Source organism: Ictidomys tridecemlineatus, chromosome 3 (genome assembly GCF_052094955.1).
Source record: "Ictidomys tridecemlineatus isolate mIctTri1 chromosome 3, mIctTri1.hap1, whole genome shotgun sequence".
NCBI lineage: Eukaryota > Metazoa > Chordata > Mammalia > Rodentia > Sciuridae > Ictidomys > Ictidomys tridecemlineatus.
The window spans coordinates 180935607-180955528 of record NC_135479.1 but is presented as its reverse complement, the minus strand read 5'-3'; the positions used below and the strand labels follow the sequence as shown (position 1 = coordinate 180955528).

Below are 19922 nucleotides of genomic sequence, written 5' to 3'. Positions count from 1 at the left end.
GTTCTCTCTCTTAAGAACTGTATATATGATCTTTTTATTGGATTTTTTTTTAGAGATTCCACATGAATATTCTTAAGGAAAATTCCAATCAGGAATACTCTATTCTCAAAAAAAAAAGAAAATAATTTCATGTTGAAGAAGATCTAAATGCTTTAGTCTGAGATTCAAAGCCATATATTATTTACTTTGAATGTGTAGAATTTTGCCCTGCATCTGTTCCCTAAACTTCCCTGTTTCTTTGCTTTTTTAAAAAATTGCTCTTGGTGACCAGAATGTTCTCTACCACATTTTATCCTCCTTCACACTGACATTAATATCAGTCTTCAGCTAATGCTGAAATAATATTTCATGTTTTGTTTTGTTCTGTAGATTTTGTATTGAACTCAGCTATTTATAAGAGCATTTGTTCCTATTCTTTCATACCAACTTTCACCTTAGCTTTTGCTTAATTTACTCTCAATTTGATTAAAAATAGAGTGCTTTTCCTTAGTTTGGACTTTTTAACCAATATAAATTTTACCTATTAGTCCCACTAACTTTTCCTAATATTCTCCATATTTAAATTCATCTATTTAACACTGTGGCCTGTGGAAAGCAAGCATGCTAGTCAAGTTCTCTATCTTTTCCTGAGATGGAATCTTCCATTTTTACTTGCCAAAACCATACCATAATTAAGATACTATTCAAGAATTAAATCTTTCCTAAAACATATCATAATATCCCTAATATAGGACATGTATCAAACTGATGTTTTTAAACTCCTGTATGACACTTAACATGACCTACCAAGCATTATGGCTTATTGTATATAAATATAATATCACAAAATATGCATTTTATTTTATTTATAGCCCTAAAGATTCAATGCAATATAATATCAAAATATATGTATTTTGTTTTCTTTATATCCCTGTTCAAAAATACTTGTGCAGATTTATTTATAGATAATTACTTTGTAATTGCATATATTTATCAAATACTTAGTCAAGGATAAATAGGCATACTTTAAAAAAAAAGGCAGTTCCATAAGTTCAATTATATCTTCTCTATCTTAAGATGTAAGCACAATAGTGAATATTTTCTGTTATTATATCCATTGGGGCTCATTGAAAACTAGTATCAATGTTTCTGAATTTTTGTGAAGCCTAGCGCGTGTGCGCGTGCACGCGCGCACACACACACACACACACACACACACACACACACACATATATATATATATATATATATACTTGTGTATATAGATAGGAAGGTAGATAGATATCTGTCAGTTTTATATGTTTGATTATGTTTTTAAATGAGACTAAATTGTGATAAATAAAACATTCAAAGATGGTTTACTAAAATTTTATGATGATTTAAAAATTGTTTTCAAAACAAGCATGCAATTAGTATCAAGAATACAAGGAAAACAAATTTTGTTACAAATAAATTGTAAAACAATCAAATCTGAAGAGAAAAATCACAGTTTGTGGTACACTCCAAGGACCTAGACCAATATATTTATAATAGTTAAGAAGAGACTTTGCAAGCTATTTACAAACTATATGAGAAACATCTCCTTTGGTATTAAGTAACAAAATAACCCTTTGTGAATCTTTTACATTTCAAATGATTGATATAGGAAACAGCTCCAAAAGAATCATTTTCTATTCCTTCCTCTTTAGCAGTCACCATCTTAGCTTCCAGCATAAAATTATAGAAAAATTATATTTTGATTCAGCTTATAATTTTAAGAGAACTACTTATTAGACTTGCTTTATATTTATATTTTAAATATAAAAAGTCCCAAGCAACTTCAGCTTCTATTTTTTTCTTTTCTTCTTTGTCTCTACCTATCTCAATCTCTCTCTCTCTCTCTCTCTCTCTCTCTCTCTCTCTCTCTCTCTCTCTCTCTCTCTCTCTCTCCCCCCCCTCCCTCCCTCCCTCCCTCCTTTTTCTTCCTCAATTAATTGGTAAAATTTAGACTTTAAGAATGCAGTCTCAGTCTACCCAGTGAGAAATGCTTAGGGTAGTTTGAGTTCTCTTGGGATCCATTTCCTCTGAATCAATAAATTTAAAATATTTCTAGTTATGACAATTATAAACTAATTTCAATTAATTTATATTTGATGTAGGTCCTTCTGTTTATCTAAAAATTGAAAACATAAACACTGAAAGTTTTATGTACAAACTTAAGAATAATTTTGTGGTCTAATTTTTTTTTCTTAAAGTACAAAGGGAATCAAGATATTTATGAAACCCATACCACTATCTTATTTCACTTTCCAGTTGCAGAAAATAGAGAAGAATTGTTTTTTACAAAACAAAACAAAACAAAAAAACTGTAAGATAAATAGAACTTCGGTCATTTCTACTTCCCACCTATGGAATTTCTAAACTGAAACAAAGCCAGTAGGCATCTTTCATGTGGTCACATGGTACATAGAGCATAAACTGGAAATGCCTGCTTATTTTCTTTATTTTTCTCCATAAGCATGAGCTTAAAAGATGAGAGCTGATGAATGTAAAGAAGTTATCCAGTCTCTTCAGAACTATTTTAGTTTGCTTTTCCTAGCTGTGACAATAACAATTAGAGGAGGAAACATTTATTTGGGGACTCGGAGTTTTAGAGGTCTCAGTCCATTGTTGAACAACTCCATTCCTTGGGGTCTGAGATGAGGTAGAATATCATGGGATAAAAGTATGGTAGAGTAAAACAGCTGCCACCAGAAAGTAGACAGAGACTAAGCTCAGCTCATCAGAAATGTATCCCCAAGGCATACCAACCACAGCCTAAACCCACAGTTAACTCCTCAGTTAATCCCTATGAGAGAATTACTGCACTGATTAGGTTAAGGCTTTTCTAAAACACCCATTTCACCTCTAAACCTTCTTGCATTGTCTTACGCATGAGGTTTTGTGGGGACACCTAATCTAAACAATAAATAGTTCCTTGACACTGAGGTCTCATATGGAAGGACTATAAGAGTTGCTTGTATGGCATAACCTCACAAAAGTAACACCTCAAAACTGAAAAATTCCAGTGGAAATAAGGGATCAGGTTTGATTACTCATCTGTTTCAAGATATTAAATAAACCAGTGACTTGAGCAGGTTATGGCAATTTTTCCAATGTTAATTTATAAATAAGAAGCTATGAAAGATACTGTAGAATCTCTTATCATGTTTTTTTAATCTGTCGAGATTTAAAACTACTTCAATAAGGTAATAAAATATGTGAGAATAAGTGCATGAACACATTTGGTCTCACTTTTAAAATTTTGGTTTCTTGTTTTCTGTATCTCTACTGTTAGAAAAATATCTCTTTTTTATTTTTTGCATAGGAAAAGAAAACATAATTTTAGCTCTGTAGATTTGATAGGCAGAAATGAAGTCAAATTTACTCTCTTATAGAAGAATTCCAGCTTCTGATAATCTGGTGTTTTCACAGGGAGACTTTCTGCCTTGACCGTATGGATGTTCCCACTGTAGAATAATATCATCTTACTTTCCATGGTGTTCTCACAATTCTGCTGCACTTGGTATCCGGCTTCTACACTTTTTCAGTTTTGTCACATAAAAACCTTACATTGGAACTACTTTTAAAATGATCTTCTTTTAGATGCTTAAAGAGCAGGGGAGATTGTTATTCATTTGGAGCAAGAAACTTAATCATTTCTGGATTCCAATTAGAAAAAGCCTGGAGGCTCTCTTTATTAAGATGAAACACAAATTGTATCAAGGCTGTTAAACCACTTAATATTTTTATGCTGCTATTAAAGAAGTTGAACATTTTAAGTACTAATTAGGAATATTTGTTCCTTATTTATGATCTATATATCAACTATAACATTCTTTTCCTTAAAATTGCATCTTATAGTTCTAAGTCTTGTCACCTTTAAGATTTACTACATAGAGTAGGATAAAGAATCCTTGAATGATTCAGTTCATTGCTTCAGAAACATGGCCTGACATCTTCCTTTTAACCACTTGTGAAGGTTGATTTTTTTTCCTACTTATGTACCAGAAGGGAGTATTTTGTTTTTAGAAAGAAATTTTTAAAATACAGACTGATAACTAATTTATTTGCATCTTTATGTTCTCTGTATATATAAATATAAATTAAGTATGCATTTATAGTGCGTGTGTTTTTAGATGTGACTTAAAGCTTACAAACTTGAGTGGAGAGGAATCATAATAGTTTGGATTTCAGGTGTTAATTTTGAGTATATGGAAAGACATATATATATATATATACATATATATCTATGTAGCATGTATATATAAAAAATACATAAATACATATAAATATATCTGTGTGTTTAAAATTCTAACATATATCAAAAAAATTGCCTCTTAATATAATAAGTGCTTCATTTGAATAAAATTATAAAGGTGAATGTTCTAAAATTCAAATTATCCTTTTTTTTATTGGTTGTTCACCACATTACAAAGCTCTGGACATATCATATTTCATACATTAGACTGAAGTGGGTTATGAACTCCCAATTTTACCCCAAATGCAGATTGCAGAATCACGTTGGTTACACATCCACATCAAATTATCCTTAATATAACTTTTATTTTATTATTTGTCTTTTGTAGCTTTTTGGAAAGAATAAAATTTCAATTTTTTCAGCTGTTCTCCAAGTTATAGTTTCATTTTACAATTTTACTTCTTCAAGGGATTATATTATATTCCTTGTGATATTTGACTTAAAATTATGCTACTTGAAATATTAATTAGTAAGTTCAAATAGCAATAAACAGATGTGGATTACATAAAGCAAGTTAAGTAGTGTTAATTGTTTGGCTTTCATTAAAGATAATATGAAGACAAGTTTTCTATATAATTGAAAGCTATGATATCATATTTTTCAATACTTTTATATTTTTTTTAAAGAGAATGAGAGAGGAGAGAGAGAGAGAGAGAGAGAGAGAGAATTTTTAATATTTATTTTTTAGTTCTCGACGGACACAACATCTTTGTTGGTATGTGGTGCTGAGGATCGAACCCAGGCCACACGCATGCTAGGCGAGCGCGCTACTGCTTGAGCCACATCCCCAGCCCTCAATACTTTTATATACCAAGTTTCTTCATTTGTTAAGTAATATATTACTCTTCCAGAAGTTTCTTGGGTCTGACAAAATTGCCTTTTATTCTTTGCTTTCTTACTCTGAAGAGATAGGAAAATAAATGAACTATTTATTATTTTCTGCTCACACATTTACTAAAATTCATACCTGGTCACCAAAATGTATATGGCAGTTTTTTTTCCCCCATTAACAATTAGTTCTTCCAGGACAATCAGCAGAGTGGCCTATAATTCATTCTAATTCTGACACTCTCTACCTGGAAAGAGTCAGATGCCATAGGTTAAGATTCAGTCCCAGGAGGTGGCCCCTAATTCTCAGGTTAATTGCACATAGTAAGTTATTGTATATACTTCTCTGATCAACCAGCTACAGACAGAGGTTTCCATGACTCCTCCTTGGATTTCATTAATTTTCTGGGTCTTTCCATAGAACTTGAGGAAACACAATACTTGTACTTACCCATTCATTACAAAGGATGCAGATGAAAAGTAGATTAAGAGATGAATAAGGCAATGTATATAGTGAGGGGCACAAGCTTCCCTGTCATCTCCTGGAATGACACCCTCCAGGACCCTCCATATGTTGAGCAACACAAAAGTACACTGAACCCTGCAGTTCAGGGTTTTAAAGGGCTTTACTACATATGTCTAATTGATTACATCATTGGACATTGGTAATCAGCTGAAACTTCAACCCATCTCTGCTTCTGAGAGGACAGAGGTGGGATTGAAAGTTCCAACCATTGAATTATTTAGCTTCCATTCTGAAGGGATCCAGAAGCCCTCCAAAGGCATTTTATTAGAATATATCTTAGGAGCATCTCATTGAAACAAAAAATATTCCTAGTGCCTAGGAAATTCCTATGAATTTAGAAGCAGCATCAAGACCTGGGGACAAAGACCAGATCTTAGTAAAAAATATTTTCCTAGCACTTCTATCTATAGGGGTTTCAGGAGAACTATGTCAGGAAATAGGGGCAGAGAAAATATGTATTTCTTGTTATATCAAAATACCACATCCTCCAAATGATTTTAGTCTTAAACACTTGATGAACAGTTCCTGCATCACATTATTGATCTGTTTATTTTGACAGTATTACCAATATTTGTTATATTTCATTCATAAGTTTTATCCATTTTACAAAATTTTGTCAAAAAATACATATGAGTTCAAACACATTATAAAATTGCCATGACATCACCAGGAGATAAAATCTTAAGAGATCTCTGTTGTACATATGGACCATTATTGGCCAAATGCAGCCAGGGACTGTATGTTATTAAATACAAACTTTCCAAAAAATTCTTTAGGAGAATAAGAAAAGTGGACAAGGTAAGGGGAGGCTTTAGGTGGTTTCTGTGGAGACCCCAAGTGAAAAGGTATTTTTGTTAGAACCTGGGGAGCGGACTTGCTTCTGTTGCCCAAGGCTATGTTAAAATGTTAAAATGCCAATTCCAGTAGGGTCTGGGCTCAGGAACTGGGGAGGGGACCAGCAATGACTGCTACAATAACATAACAAATTAGTTCTTTAACACACAGGTACAGTAGAATTAGTTATGTTTCTCATACCTTCAAATCTTTTGAATGAGTACATGATGGTTCTTTTTGCCCCCTTATAGAAGTTAGCAAATGATTGTGCATAAAATAAGTGTTAAATATCCATATATTACCAGATTTGCTTAATTTCCTGAATATTCAACATTTCTTATTTTTCCTATTTGTATGCATGTTTGAATCCAACAGGCCAGAACCTGTTTTGTGGACAAAGGATGGTGGAGAATTACCAGATCCTGATCGAATGGTTGTGAGTGGTAGGGAGCTAAACATTCTTTTCCTGAACAAAACGGATAATGGTACATATCGATGTGAAGCCACAAACACCATCGGCCAAAGCAGCGCAGAGTATGTCCTCATTGTACATGGTGAGTGCCTTTTTGAAAATATGACATGTAAAAAAATGAATGACCTAAAAAGCTATTTAAATTTGTCAAAATCTATAGGATAAAATTAAACAGGTTTTCTTTTTTCTTTCAGAAGGACTTCTTGTAAGTATTAATATGCCCAAAATTTACTATGTTCCAATACAGACTAATTAATATAAAATTACAGCATACACTAAAAATGAAGTTATTTTTGTGAAAAGCTTTATCATAAATCTTTTTATTTAATTTTTGGTGATGGCTTATAAGTTATATTAATGATTGTCTAAATTTTTACAAATAAATGCTTTTACTTATAATCCAGAATTATCCTATTTCTTGTAAACTAATTTCAGTAGTAGTATCACAAAAAATATATTTTTTTGATCACTATAACTGGCTACCTAAAAGATAATAGTATGTCATTGAGATACAGCAGAGACAGAGGAATAGAATATTTATGAGTAAATGTTGTGAAGGATAATTTGAAATATCTACAGACATTGATTTTCTTGACTTCATTTATCTCACCATTTGTATATATCAAAGTGTATAAATATAGCAAAATACCAATATCCAAAAGTGAAGAAAATCACTCTTTTTCATTGATCAAACTTCAAAAGTCACAATGAGTTGTTAATAAGGCAGCTTTAACATATTGTTAGATGAAACTACATTTTATGAGGTTAAAATGCTGTAATAAATAAAATTTATAAAAATTTATTTATTATACCATTTCTCAGGGGTTAATGTATATGCTAGGGAACATTGTGCATCTCCAGAGAAAGAGTCCTTAGAGAATGTAACATTACCCTTTTATATTTCAGCCAGAGAAATTTTTCTGAGAATACCATGTTATTTCATATAATATTACAAAATTATGAACCAGCATTTAATAAAACAAAATGGTTTAACAAATCCAGTGGATCTTAGAAATCATGGAGAGAATATGTTTATTCAATACTTTTCCCAGGAATCCAATTATATAATACATATTTATAATTGTATAGTATAGAACATGGATTAGTTAGTTCTCTATTAAAAAAAATTGAAAAAGAAAGAATGGTGGGAGTCAAGCCTAAGTCTTTAATAAAGAATTTTAATTAAGTTTAGGGAAAATAGTAATCTAATTTGTGCTATTTTTCCAGGAATTTATTTTCTTATGATACAGGCAAAAATTGAAGAAACTTACATATTGTCAGTATATAATATTATCTGTTTTGGAATTCCTTCAGTTTATAAAATCTCTCAATTCTAAATACTAGCTTCATGGTAGGCAAATAAAGGCAGACAGTGAATAAACTCTCCTTGTATAAACATCTTGAACATCCTAAGAGTTTAATTTCTGGTATTTCATGAATAAGAACAAAATTCAGCTGTGAAAAGATTAGCTTAATCAAACTACACTGATAAATTGGAATTAAATATAGTTAACTCCTGCCGACAAACCTTCCCAGCCTTATTGCCAGAGAAGGTAACACCACTGGGTGAGTCAAGGTCAAGGGGGAGCCAAGAGCAGCTTCCAGTTTGTGCTACCTGGATATTCAGACCATGCAATCACTTAAGTCTAGCCTAACTGATTCACCCGAAAATTTTTAAGCATTTCTCTCACCTAATAGTTTCTCAGAGCCTCGGAGCATGTTGTATCACATGTCACGTTGTATTGAAGGCAATACAACATAAATATATACAGAATTAGAAGGGAAATGACAGAAGAAATAATACACTCTGATGAAAAGCATGTCATTTGTTGTTTTTCAAGTAATTCAAGTAGGGAAAATTCTTATGCTTTCCCAGTGTTTGCAAGCTAGCCAACAGTATGGTTTTCTAAATAGCCAAGCTACCTTTAGGTAGTTGGCAGTTGACATATTTCTAATAAATACTTCTCTAAGCACTTTGTAAGAAGTCATTTTTGGCTTCGCTTCTTGAACTACAATTCATCAAAAGCACCCCATAGATTAATGCTATTCATGCTGCTAAATAAATGCTGTGAAGTTCAACAGTAGTTTACCTAGGATTATTGACACAAGTAATGAGAGGCTCTATGAAACAGTGAAACCATATTACACTGTGTTTAAAAAGGGCTCCAATTGGGTTCATTACAAAATAAAGTTTTTTTTCCCCTTTGCACACTGGGTATAATGTTTCATTAGTCACTGATTGTATAAATATAAAAGCTACTCTCTTCTGTTAATGGTTTGGCTGTTTCAAAACCTACTAAATGATGAAATTTGAGTGGCATTGCGATCTATAATGAATGCTGTATGCATTTTGGAATGGAGTGATAAGCGATCATTTGTGAGAACTTTACCCTTTTAGCTTTTACACCAAGGTTGATTTTACATTAGCTGTGATAATTTAATATAGCTCTAACATGAGGGTTTTTTCAGGAACTGAGACTCCTGTCTGAATCTACTACAGTTGCCTAGGTTCTATTGATTCTTAACTTGATGGAGGTCTAAGCAGAATTAGCACTTTCCTGTGAAATCTTCTACTGTCTAGAGGCCATCCTAATGGTTGGATTTTATTCTTTGGGTGTCAATGGAATTGCATTATTTAAATGTTATTACACCTAATTGTTCATAGTACTGGCATTTTGTTTTATGTATACTGCAGGGGTTTTGCCCCCTTCTTATTCACATTTGAAAATCTCAACATTAGGAATATTGAGGTGGTAATTTGAAACTGCCAGTCTAAAATTTACCATCAATGAAAAATCTAACAAAAGTCAACATTCAAATACAGGCAAGACAAAATATATTTATGAAGCATTTGCTCTGTGGAGGATCTATTAGCAAAGATAATGGCACTATTCATTAACAATCTCAGCAATGGAAAAATTAATCTATTAAATTAGTAGCCATAGTTATGCTTATTAATTACTGAGATCATAGTAGTTTTATTTTTTTTCTTCTTTATAAAATGTTTCTTCTTTATCACTTTTATCATGCTATTTATTTATTTAGAAATCACTATCCATAGCCCTAATGGTTTTCAAGTGTTTTGTTCCATTGCTGCTCTTCATATTTAGAGAATTCAGACAAAAAGAATAATTCATTCATTCCCCAATTATATACTTAGTACTTATGACCTTATGAGGCAAAGGTGAATGACAATAAAGAAAATTATAGTTTAAGATTTTTAAGAAAAGTTATGCATTCAAATAATAAAACAAATAGGAGAATTATAGGAAGATGCTCACACAATGAAGCAGATGATTATAATCTCTGATTGTGGTCCCAGTGTCTAAAATTTTTAAAAATGGTAATACAGAGATTTTGGATCAATCATAAACAAATTATATACATCATAAATGGAAGAATTCAGTACAGTCCAGCTATAATCATTTATAATATATCTAACTTCTTATAATAAATAACAATAGTCTTTTATATTAAGACCAATTCAACTAGAAAGAGATGCAAATAATTTATTGCCTAAATATTCCCTGAATGGTACCCAGATTATAATTTAACTCTACTGAACAAAAATAAATTTCTAAATTTTTGCTAACTTGTTAATAGGGAAAAATCTTAAAAATTCAATAATATAACAAAAAATCTCTAGAATAGGACAAAATTTAGAATCAGACTTATTTCTATAACACAACATCAAGTTCAGAGGATTTAAGTAATATATCTTCGCCCAAAGCAAAGACTACCCAGATCTACATCCATATGCTATACACAGTATGGCAAATGCTTACTGTTGTACAAGGAGTGGCTGCAAGAAATTACCAATGACCTGAGGCTCATCTTGTTTTGTGGTTGAAAGAAGTTTGGGTTCTCATATGTATTTGTAATAAATGGATTAAAAGTGTTGGACATATGGAATCAAAAAGTTTGAGAAATGGTATCTATAGAGAGTGAGAAATGCAAATCAGCCTCTCTTAAATCCTAACCCTCTTTCTCATTTTTCTTAATATCTTTTACCTCCCTTTAAATTCATGTTAGGAAAATTCATAACCACTACTTCAAATGCATATAGAAAATGGACAGAGATACTGGGAATATGCAGTACCATTCTGGACTATGGTTAGTGGCTACAATATCTATGCCAGGTCCAGATTGTAGGTCAGCAGAGCAGGAATCATGTTAGAGCTACAATGGAGAACTCAAGTTGTCTCTGAAAGTTAGGACAGAGCTGATGTAGAATATTCCAGGAGATGTTTTCATGATGTTTGTTCTCCCTACTCAAATTTCCCCTTCTTATTACCATAATAGCCCTATGTAAATATTAAATGTCTTTATCATTGATCTAATTTATTTTCTTACTTCATTATTTCTCTCCTTGTATGAATAAGATTTTAAACAATGTATTGGTTCATCATTTTAATTCTGGTTATTTTGCGTATGAGTGAAATTATTCATTATACAACTTTCCATGCTCTCACTTTTTTAAAATATATTTTTCTTTTCCAGCAAATTTCATCTTTAAATATGTATGAAATAATTAAATTATGATATTTATTATAATAGTATACAGTGAAATTCTATTGAAATTTGCTTCTGTTTCTGTACTGCCAGTTTATTGTAGTGGCTAACCTGACATCTCTAAAATATCATATTGCACTTATGGTTTGTTTGGTCATGTGTCAATTGAAATGAACACTGCTTAGGAATGTAACATTTCTTATTTTTAAGTTTTTAGGAAAATTCACAAGGAACACATATACACTTCAGAAGTAACACATTTTATTGTTAGTTGCTAGGAATAATCATAAAGATAATGTTTGGAGTTTTATCATTTTAATTGTAAGAGAAAATTACTGTTAGAAATGTCTGTGTGTTTTGGTCTGTGAAAGGTATCAAACTATTAAAAAAAAAGCTTTCCAGGTTTTAATTATCAATAAGACTGCCTCCTTAATTTTACTGAGATTTCATTGTTAATAGTAAAAGTAAAAAAATACAGTTAAAAAGCTAAACACATAGATATAATAGACTGCTGGCCCCCAGTCCAGCTTCCAAGCTTTGTTGCTTATTTAGACATGTATCTTTCACAAACTGGGTAAATCGAGGCTCCTCTTCTGTCCTGGGTGCTAATTCTCCACTGTAGATAACTTGCTTACTATGTGAGAAAAGCAAATTGAATCCTGAAGGGTAGCTTTTCTTTCACTATAACAAACATTTCTAGTCCATCTATCAGCTCTTCAAAATATTTGACTGTTGTGCAGAAAATAAATATTATTGTTTCAGTGTTATTATAGTAGTTGGTCTTAAATTGCTCAAAATAATGCATACATAGGTGAATGCTTAATAATTGTGAAACACTGCAAATATCATAAAGTGATAATTTTTTTAAACTTCTCTCATGATAGAACTAAGCAAATATTATCATGATATGTATATCCCCATGACAGGGATATATTGCTCATAAATTCAAGTCATAATTAGCAATGATTTGAAGCTAATACATATCCTTCATATGATAAAATGAAAAATGTACTTCTGTGCTTCATGGCAAATGTGTAGCTAGACTAAAAGATAGCAGCCTCTTGTGACATCTTGCATCTACAATTACAGTTATCCAGAAATAAAATATTTAGAAGCACTGGAAGATCACATGAGTTTTTTGTTTTGTTGTTTTGTTTGTTTGTTTCTTTCTTTTTTTAGTTGTACTATTAGGAAAAGCAATACTTACAAATCATGATGGAATTACAAGAGGGAATCTTTGAGTTCCTATAAGTGGGTGGGGAGCAGGAAAGAAAGACCTGAATTACGGACAGATGCACAGCCTAGCAAACATTACAAAGGGATTCAGCTAAAATCTGTTCCCTCACAGAGAAACAGACCTACCAGTTGGTAAATTAATTCTGTGTACTCATAATGAGCATTTTTCCTTTGGAGCAGCTTCCTTTAGAAGCATAAATGGAAAATATATGTTGTAGAAAGAAAAGGACAGAAAAGACATCCATATGGAGCAACAAACAGTGTGCTAATGGAAGAGCCCTGTGGTTGCTGCTCTCATCTCTGGTTGAGAGTTTCCAGGCAGTAACTAGTTGGATCATTCTTAAAACAGTACTTTCTTTAATCTCACAGATAAAACATATCATTTCTGGACATGAATAAGTAGGGAAAGCTCTGATGCCTGTGGGAAAGGCATACCTCTGACTGGATGAATATGCTGTTGAACTCTGCAGAGAGAAGTGGGATGGAATAAAATAGTGGCGACAGGAGCAGTGTTTGCTTTATAAAGCATTTAAAAAGGTGCCCACATGTGGGCATACTCAACTTGGAGCTGATACCGAAATCCATCTCTTTGTTTTAAGATGAGTGAAAAGTAGATAAATTAAGGTCTCAGAGCTTTCAGAGTAAAATTTCCATTCAGTCTTACCACTCTGAAGTAAATGTTTCTGTACATCTAAGTAGACCACTGTTGAAAGGAAAAACAAATCCTCATTTCACCATTAACAAAATATGTTCTGGCTCTATTGATATTAATCTTTTCTCTCCTTCTCTCCATTGTAGTGTATAATAAAGTAAATGCAAGGATAGAAACCATGGCACTCTGGCCTTCTCTGTTGTTTATGGAGAAATTAGGCTAAGGTGGAAATTTACAAAATTGTACAGAGTTCTTCAACTTAAATGTATGTATGTGAATTGGCTCATTTGCCAGAGAATTTAAGTAATATGCAAATAGCCCATGGGGGAAAAATTTTTAGCATTAGTTTTCAGAAAGGATGGCATATCTAAATAGAAGATATGGAATTTATGTAAAACTTGCTTTGTAGCTTCTTAAACTAGAATTCACAAATATTGTAACAACATATTATGTACTTGCTTTGGAATCTAGGAATTTCTCTCTACTCCCCCTGAGTAGGAATTCACTTCTGAAATAACTGTTTTTAAACTTAAGAAGAACAGAGTCCTCCGGAGAGTATGAGATACTAGGAAAGATATGGTAAAAAGTGGAGCTCAATAGGTGCTAACTCACAATTCTGCATAACATTAGGAGATAACTGTCTTCTAAGGAGATGTCTAAGTGGGCCTATTGATAAATAGTCAAACACCATAAGTACCTGCAAATTACCATTCATAGTTTTCTTAAATTATAGGGTGGCAAATTTCTAATAATAATCTTTGAAACACTCTCACGTTCTCTTTTTTATTTTGACTAAGTTTGAGGATTATAATATTAAATATCATATTTGGGCATTTTATTTTCTTTTCCATTTGGCAGTCATCAACAAACATGTATGTGAAAATTAGGATTCACCAAAAGTTTCTGGGTATTAATTTCTCATTTTAATTCAATGACAATTTTTACACTTTGATGAGAACCCAGATATTATTAATTTAGCATAATCATTAAAGGTAAATGAATTCTCACATAGGAAGTAGTGATAAAAAGTGATAAACATTCTGGATTATTTTTATTTAAAATATGGCCATTATAAGGAAGTGAAAATTTGCCATAGTAAAATATCTTTTATTGTGGCATTTTTATTTCTTGGATAGTTCTTCAGAAAGGTAGTCCAGTTTAGTTTTGATTCAGGGTACCAGAAGCCGCTGTTACTTTTTTATTAAATTTATGTATTAAATAAGTATATTTGAGATAAACATGGAAGTATTTCTAGTAAGTTGCATGGTGTAAATCTATACAGTGACATGAATATATAACCTAGTATGACTCAAGCAAGTATTTTTGTGGAATGAAAAATGAACACTGGAAAAAATAAGGTCAAGCAAGAAAGCTTAAGAGAGGATCTACTTATAAGCATGCTATATTTAAATGGTGGTGACTTGACAGGAAGAGTGAGATTGTATCTGAAAACATAGCAATATAAACATTTTTAACACATTCAGGTTACCATTATTTTTTTCAAGTACACACAGATTATCTTGAATTTGAGAAAATTATATTATTTATAATATAAGACATCATATGAGTCTATTTTTTCCATTGTGAATGTAGAACAACATCTTTAGGGACTCTATCTCTTGAAGTTATGTGAAAAATAATATTGCACTTATAATTTCTGGAGTGAAGGTGTTTTGCTTTTTGGAAGATCAACTATAATCTACCAGTGGTATGAACTTGGCTCACAAAGATTTACATAATTGACTAGGTACAAACTCCTCGATTTTAGATCAGGAAGCATAAATGTATGGAGATTAAACGATATACAAAATGCTTTTCAGCTAGTTCATCACAGAACATACATCTAAATATCTGGATTTCTCAGTATTTTTCTACTACATAAAATTTTTGCTTTGTATATTGCTATTTGATTTAAGTATTTTAAAAAACGAATAGAAGTGATATTCTCCCATAAAATAATCTTATCTACTCTTAGGTTAAGTGCTTTTAGGAAAGCGCTCACATATTGAAATAGATGCAAATAATTGATAGAGGATCATTCATATCAAAGGTATTTTTCCCTACCATAAATTTCACTTTAACTTTACCAGTTTGAAATGCAATACAAGTATTTTGAAAGAAAAATGCATGCATTTAAAAAAATAACATATTGATTTTATTTATAAACATTTCTTGTAATTTCATAGAACTGTTGGTTGCCACCTACAGTTGAAAATTTTAGCACTTTTCATTTTTGAAGGCAGTTTTTATTATTATTATTACTAAAGATTCCATTTAGTGTCAGAAGCCAGTGGAAGCTAACAGAATGATTAAAAGGGGATTTTTTTTTTTTTAGATCTTATTTTGAAAAGGGTTTCTTTTTTTGAAGCAGATGACATTACTATATGGTTCTTGAGGAGGATACATGCAATGGTGAATTGAAGCCTCATCAAACCAGAGGCTGTCATTTAAAAAGAGTCTTGGTGGTGTTATTCATTTTGATGCTTGAATCCAAATAGGCTGCTACATGTAGCTAAGCATAACGGTAGCAAGTAGGTGTCCTTCTTCTTTGCTTTGGCAAAAGCAAATCCAGTAAACATTCCTCTTACCATTGCTTGCAATGGCAATGGAATTCACAGTAAAAAGGTTAAGGATGCCCTATTATTTTTAAGGTGAGGTGCCTTCTACCAAAATGTTGCATCTTACCTTAGGACTTGTTATCCAAGATGTTCTAACCCTTATGCATCTCCACCAATAACTCCTGGTTTGTATTGATTACCCTGGGACCCCCTGGGGTGGGGGCAGGTTAGTAACATGCAGCAGGATAGAGGTAGACATATAGATTCCAGACTAAATGGTAACAGTTTTTCCTCCCTATTTGAACACCAGTCTTTGGAGGGAAACAAGAAGCTTGGGCTTCTGGGGCTCCTTAGACTTAATTTTGCTTCGAAAATCCATTCTGAATGCCATTTTTAAAAAGAGAAACTGCCACAAAACAAAACAGGTTGACAAGTTAGAAATTATTGTACACTGCATTTGTAGAGAACAGAACACACCTTTAACCTGAAAAGCTCGTTATTGGGAAAAAGGTGCTGTACCACTCTGCAGTTTATTGTACACAGTGCTTGTTGAAACCGATTTTATTCTGACAAGGTTATACAGGATCTGTTGTGCTCTAATAAGCTCCAATAACAAAATGTGGTTACAATGTTTTGAATTCTTTCATTAGCGAGTGAAGAAAGGGACACTTTTCTATTATTTTAATTGGATGATATGATTCAGAGCTCTAACAGTTTTAAGAACATGGAAAATCCGCTTTCAGAATATAAGATTCTTCATGATGCTGCATTTTAATTTTTATTAATAATCTTTTAGACTTTAAGACTCTTTTATGGAATTGCTAAAAATCACCTTACACATGATAGAGGAAGCAGGAAACTTTTTATAGGGATTAACCATGTATAAAGTTTGGTTACTGACTCATGTTATAAAAACTGATAGGCTACCTATCTACTGGCATTGTTATCAGTAGTCACATTTACAAAACACCAGCTGAATTCAGAGAGGGGCTCTGAGAAAGCACAGAATTATATTATGGAATACATTTTTCTCTGTTCTTATCATCTTGTTAGTTCTTTGGGAAAAAAAATACAATGTATGTTGGTGTCAAATTAATACAATAGACTGTTTCCATTTGATTTTATGCAGAGTTTTGATGTATAATGTGTGTACTGTGTACTTCATTACTATTGAGAATTTAAAAAGCAGAGTTCATGAAACTGATTATGTAAATTAGAACAAATGTTAAAATGTTACTGTAGCAACACAAACAGTGAAGGAAAATTGGGTGAGATTTATATGGTCAAACCAAGTCTTCACAGAGGAACCAGGAACCAGGAATCAGACTTCAACTTCCTAGGTACATCCAGGAAGGGCAGCTACTCTAATGAAGGGTTGGGTCAGACTATACTTGTCCTAAGACAAATTGATATTTTAAAAGATGAAGTCATATTAATCTTTAAGATTGAGCCTATGGTTTATAGGGTGTTATAGATACATAAGCACAGAGGTGATATAATATAAAAGAAGTATATATACAGGTGGCTGCAAAGTACTTGCAAGTTCAGAGAAAGAAGATACTAAATCATTGTGGAACCAGAGACTGCTTTACAGATGAGATCATATTTATAACAAGCCTTGCAAGCAGACATGAAAGAGGTAATGAATAGTAACATGAGAGAACATGATATCACAAGGGGATTGAAGGAGCTACATCTAGAACTTGGGCCCTGAATGCTCTGAGAAACTCTAGTTCCTATTGGCTACCTCAAAATAATAGTAGATGCAGTTTGAAGTTGTTAGCATCAGTTATGTGGGCTATGAAGAAGAGATGATGGGCTGATTAATTTACCATAGCAAAGTTTAGTCATGGTATTTGGACAGAAAATTTTAGTTTCCTTGTTCTGCCTCTTTATTGTTTGGGCTGAAATTGTACCTCTGCATGTGACTATGTTCTTCTATAAGTAACCTGAATTATTAACATCACATCACTTTTGTAGCCTACTTAGAATTTAACTGCATTAATATGAAATTCTTCAATTTACTAGATTTAGATTCTGTCGGACATTATTAAAATACTCTAGAATTTTCCTTTTACATTTGAAGAATCCTTTACACACATTACAAAGGAAACAAAAAGTAAAATTTATTGTAACTCCTGAATTTTGTGTAGGCATATAATAAACAGATATTTTTTATCTCTTGGAATATTTACATTTCTCAGTTTCCTGTCAATAAAAAATGCTCCCATTTTTTTCTTTAAAGGAAAACTCCCCATTTACTCTCTCTCTCTCTCTCTCTCTCTCTCTCTCTCTATATATATATATATATATATATATATATATATATATATATGGGTATTTGTAAAGGTACAAAGTTATCTGAAATTTAAATGTATACATCAGGCAAATATATATATTTTTAGTTGTAGATGGACACACAATGTCTTTATTTATATTCATGTTGTGCTAAGGATTGAAGCCAGTGCTTCACACATGCAAGGCAAATGCTTTACCACTGAGCTATATTTTAACACAATAAATGTGTATTATTTATACATTATATATTTGTTTTTAATAAATCATAGATGTCTATGAATTTGTTTAATATCCTATCTAAAATTATCAAGTAATTTTAGAAAGTTCTATCCATTTTTCCATATAGTGATATTTAGATTATAGTAAGATTTAGTCTATTGAAAGTTAAAGCACATAATCATGATTTCAGAGAAATTGTTCTTCCATATTACTATATATTGTGGTCAATATTTTTAGCAGCTTAAAAATTATTGCTAGATTAAGTACAAACAAATTTATTATTAACATTGTTTTCAGTTCTGATTTTGAAGAACTTCATTGAATTATTTTGTATTTGTATTTAAATTGTATCTAATAATTTATGTATAATTATTAATTTGTCTGATCAGCTCTAGACAAAATCTTGTTTATATTTAGTTCACTTTCCCATATACAATTTCTATCCACTAAATGTTTCATTAATTGTCTATTCTTCATTTTTTATGTTTTACTATCTAAGAGAATAGACAATAGTCATTTTCTTTTGGATTTTCCAAGGGCTGAACTTATTATTTGTAATCACTTTTTGTTGTTTTTTATTTCAGAAAATGCAATATTTATTTATTAAATTAGTACATTTTTCCATGGGGAAAAATTTTTGAATTTCTCTTTTACATTGTGGAAATTAGAAATAAATATCATGCAGATTGTTTGAGTTTTGTATAAATTATCATTTCAAAATTTTATTATTTATAAGTTATGTTACATAGTTTGTAATCATGTGATACATAATTTGACTACATTTTATTTATACTCATCTTAGTGTCCACTAAATATATCCTTTAATTATAAAGAATATTAACATGTAAGAAATATACATATATAATATATATATATATCCATGTATGTTAAATTTTCTTACATTGACATATCATATTCAGAAAATTATTCATACTACTGGAAGATTGATTATGTTATTTTATAGACAGAATTGGTTAATTAATGTTGAACCAATAGTTAGTATTTTATTGTGTGTGTACATGTGTATAGTTTTCCTGTATCTGATTCACTATATTTATATTTTTTCAAAAAAGGGGGAAAAAAGAGGTGTCTTAAAGGAAAAAAGTACTGATAACTGACCTTCATTTTCTATCTTGTCCTATATTTGATAGAATATTTCTCATATTAAGAGTATAATGGTTTTTAAATGGTGTAGAATTCTAGATAGTTTAAAACTGAGGTAAATGGCTAGTAGTATGTGTTTTATATTCCCTATTTCTTTATGAAATTATACCACATTTTCCTAAACAATATCTAAGTTAAAGGCCAAAGTTAATGATCTAAACCATGACATTTGAAACATTTATTAACCTGTGCTAAATGTTGCCACGGTTTATAGGAGTGAAGACCAGAAAAAACCCTGCGAGTTGGGGTTTAGGAAGCTAGCTTAGATAGTCTTTTGCTAATTTCTGCTTACAGTTACAATCAGGCTGCTGAAAATAAAAGGTCTTGATATAGAAGTGGAGCAATCAACCTCTCAATTATACTCA

At 31.5% G+C, this 19922-nt stretch overlaps 1 protein-coding gene across 4 annotated transcripts in view; it reads left to right on the top strand.

Moving 5' to 3' along the window:
* Cadm2 (cell adhesion molecule 2) overlaps positions 1-19922 on the top strand; it is a 1002559-nt gene that overhangs the window by 901622 nt on the left and 81015 nt on the right. For all 4 annotated transcript variants that reach the window (XM_040286941.2, XM_040286940.2, XM_005334176.4 and 1 more), the window contains one exon: positions 6822-7000. In XM_040286941.2, coding sequence (XP_040142875.1) covers positions 6822-7000 — 179 coding nt within the window. The remainder of the gene's footprint in view (positions 1-6821; positions 7001-19922) is intronic.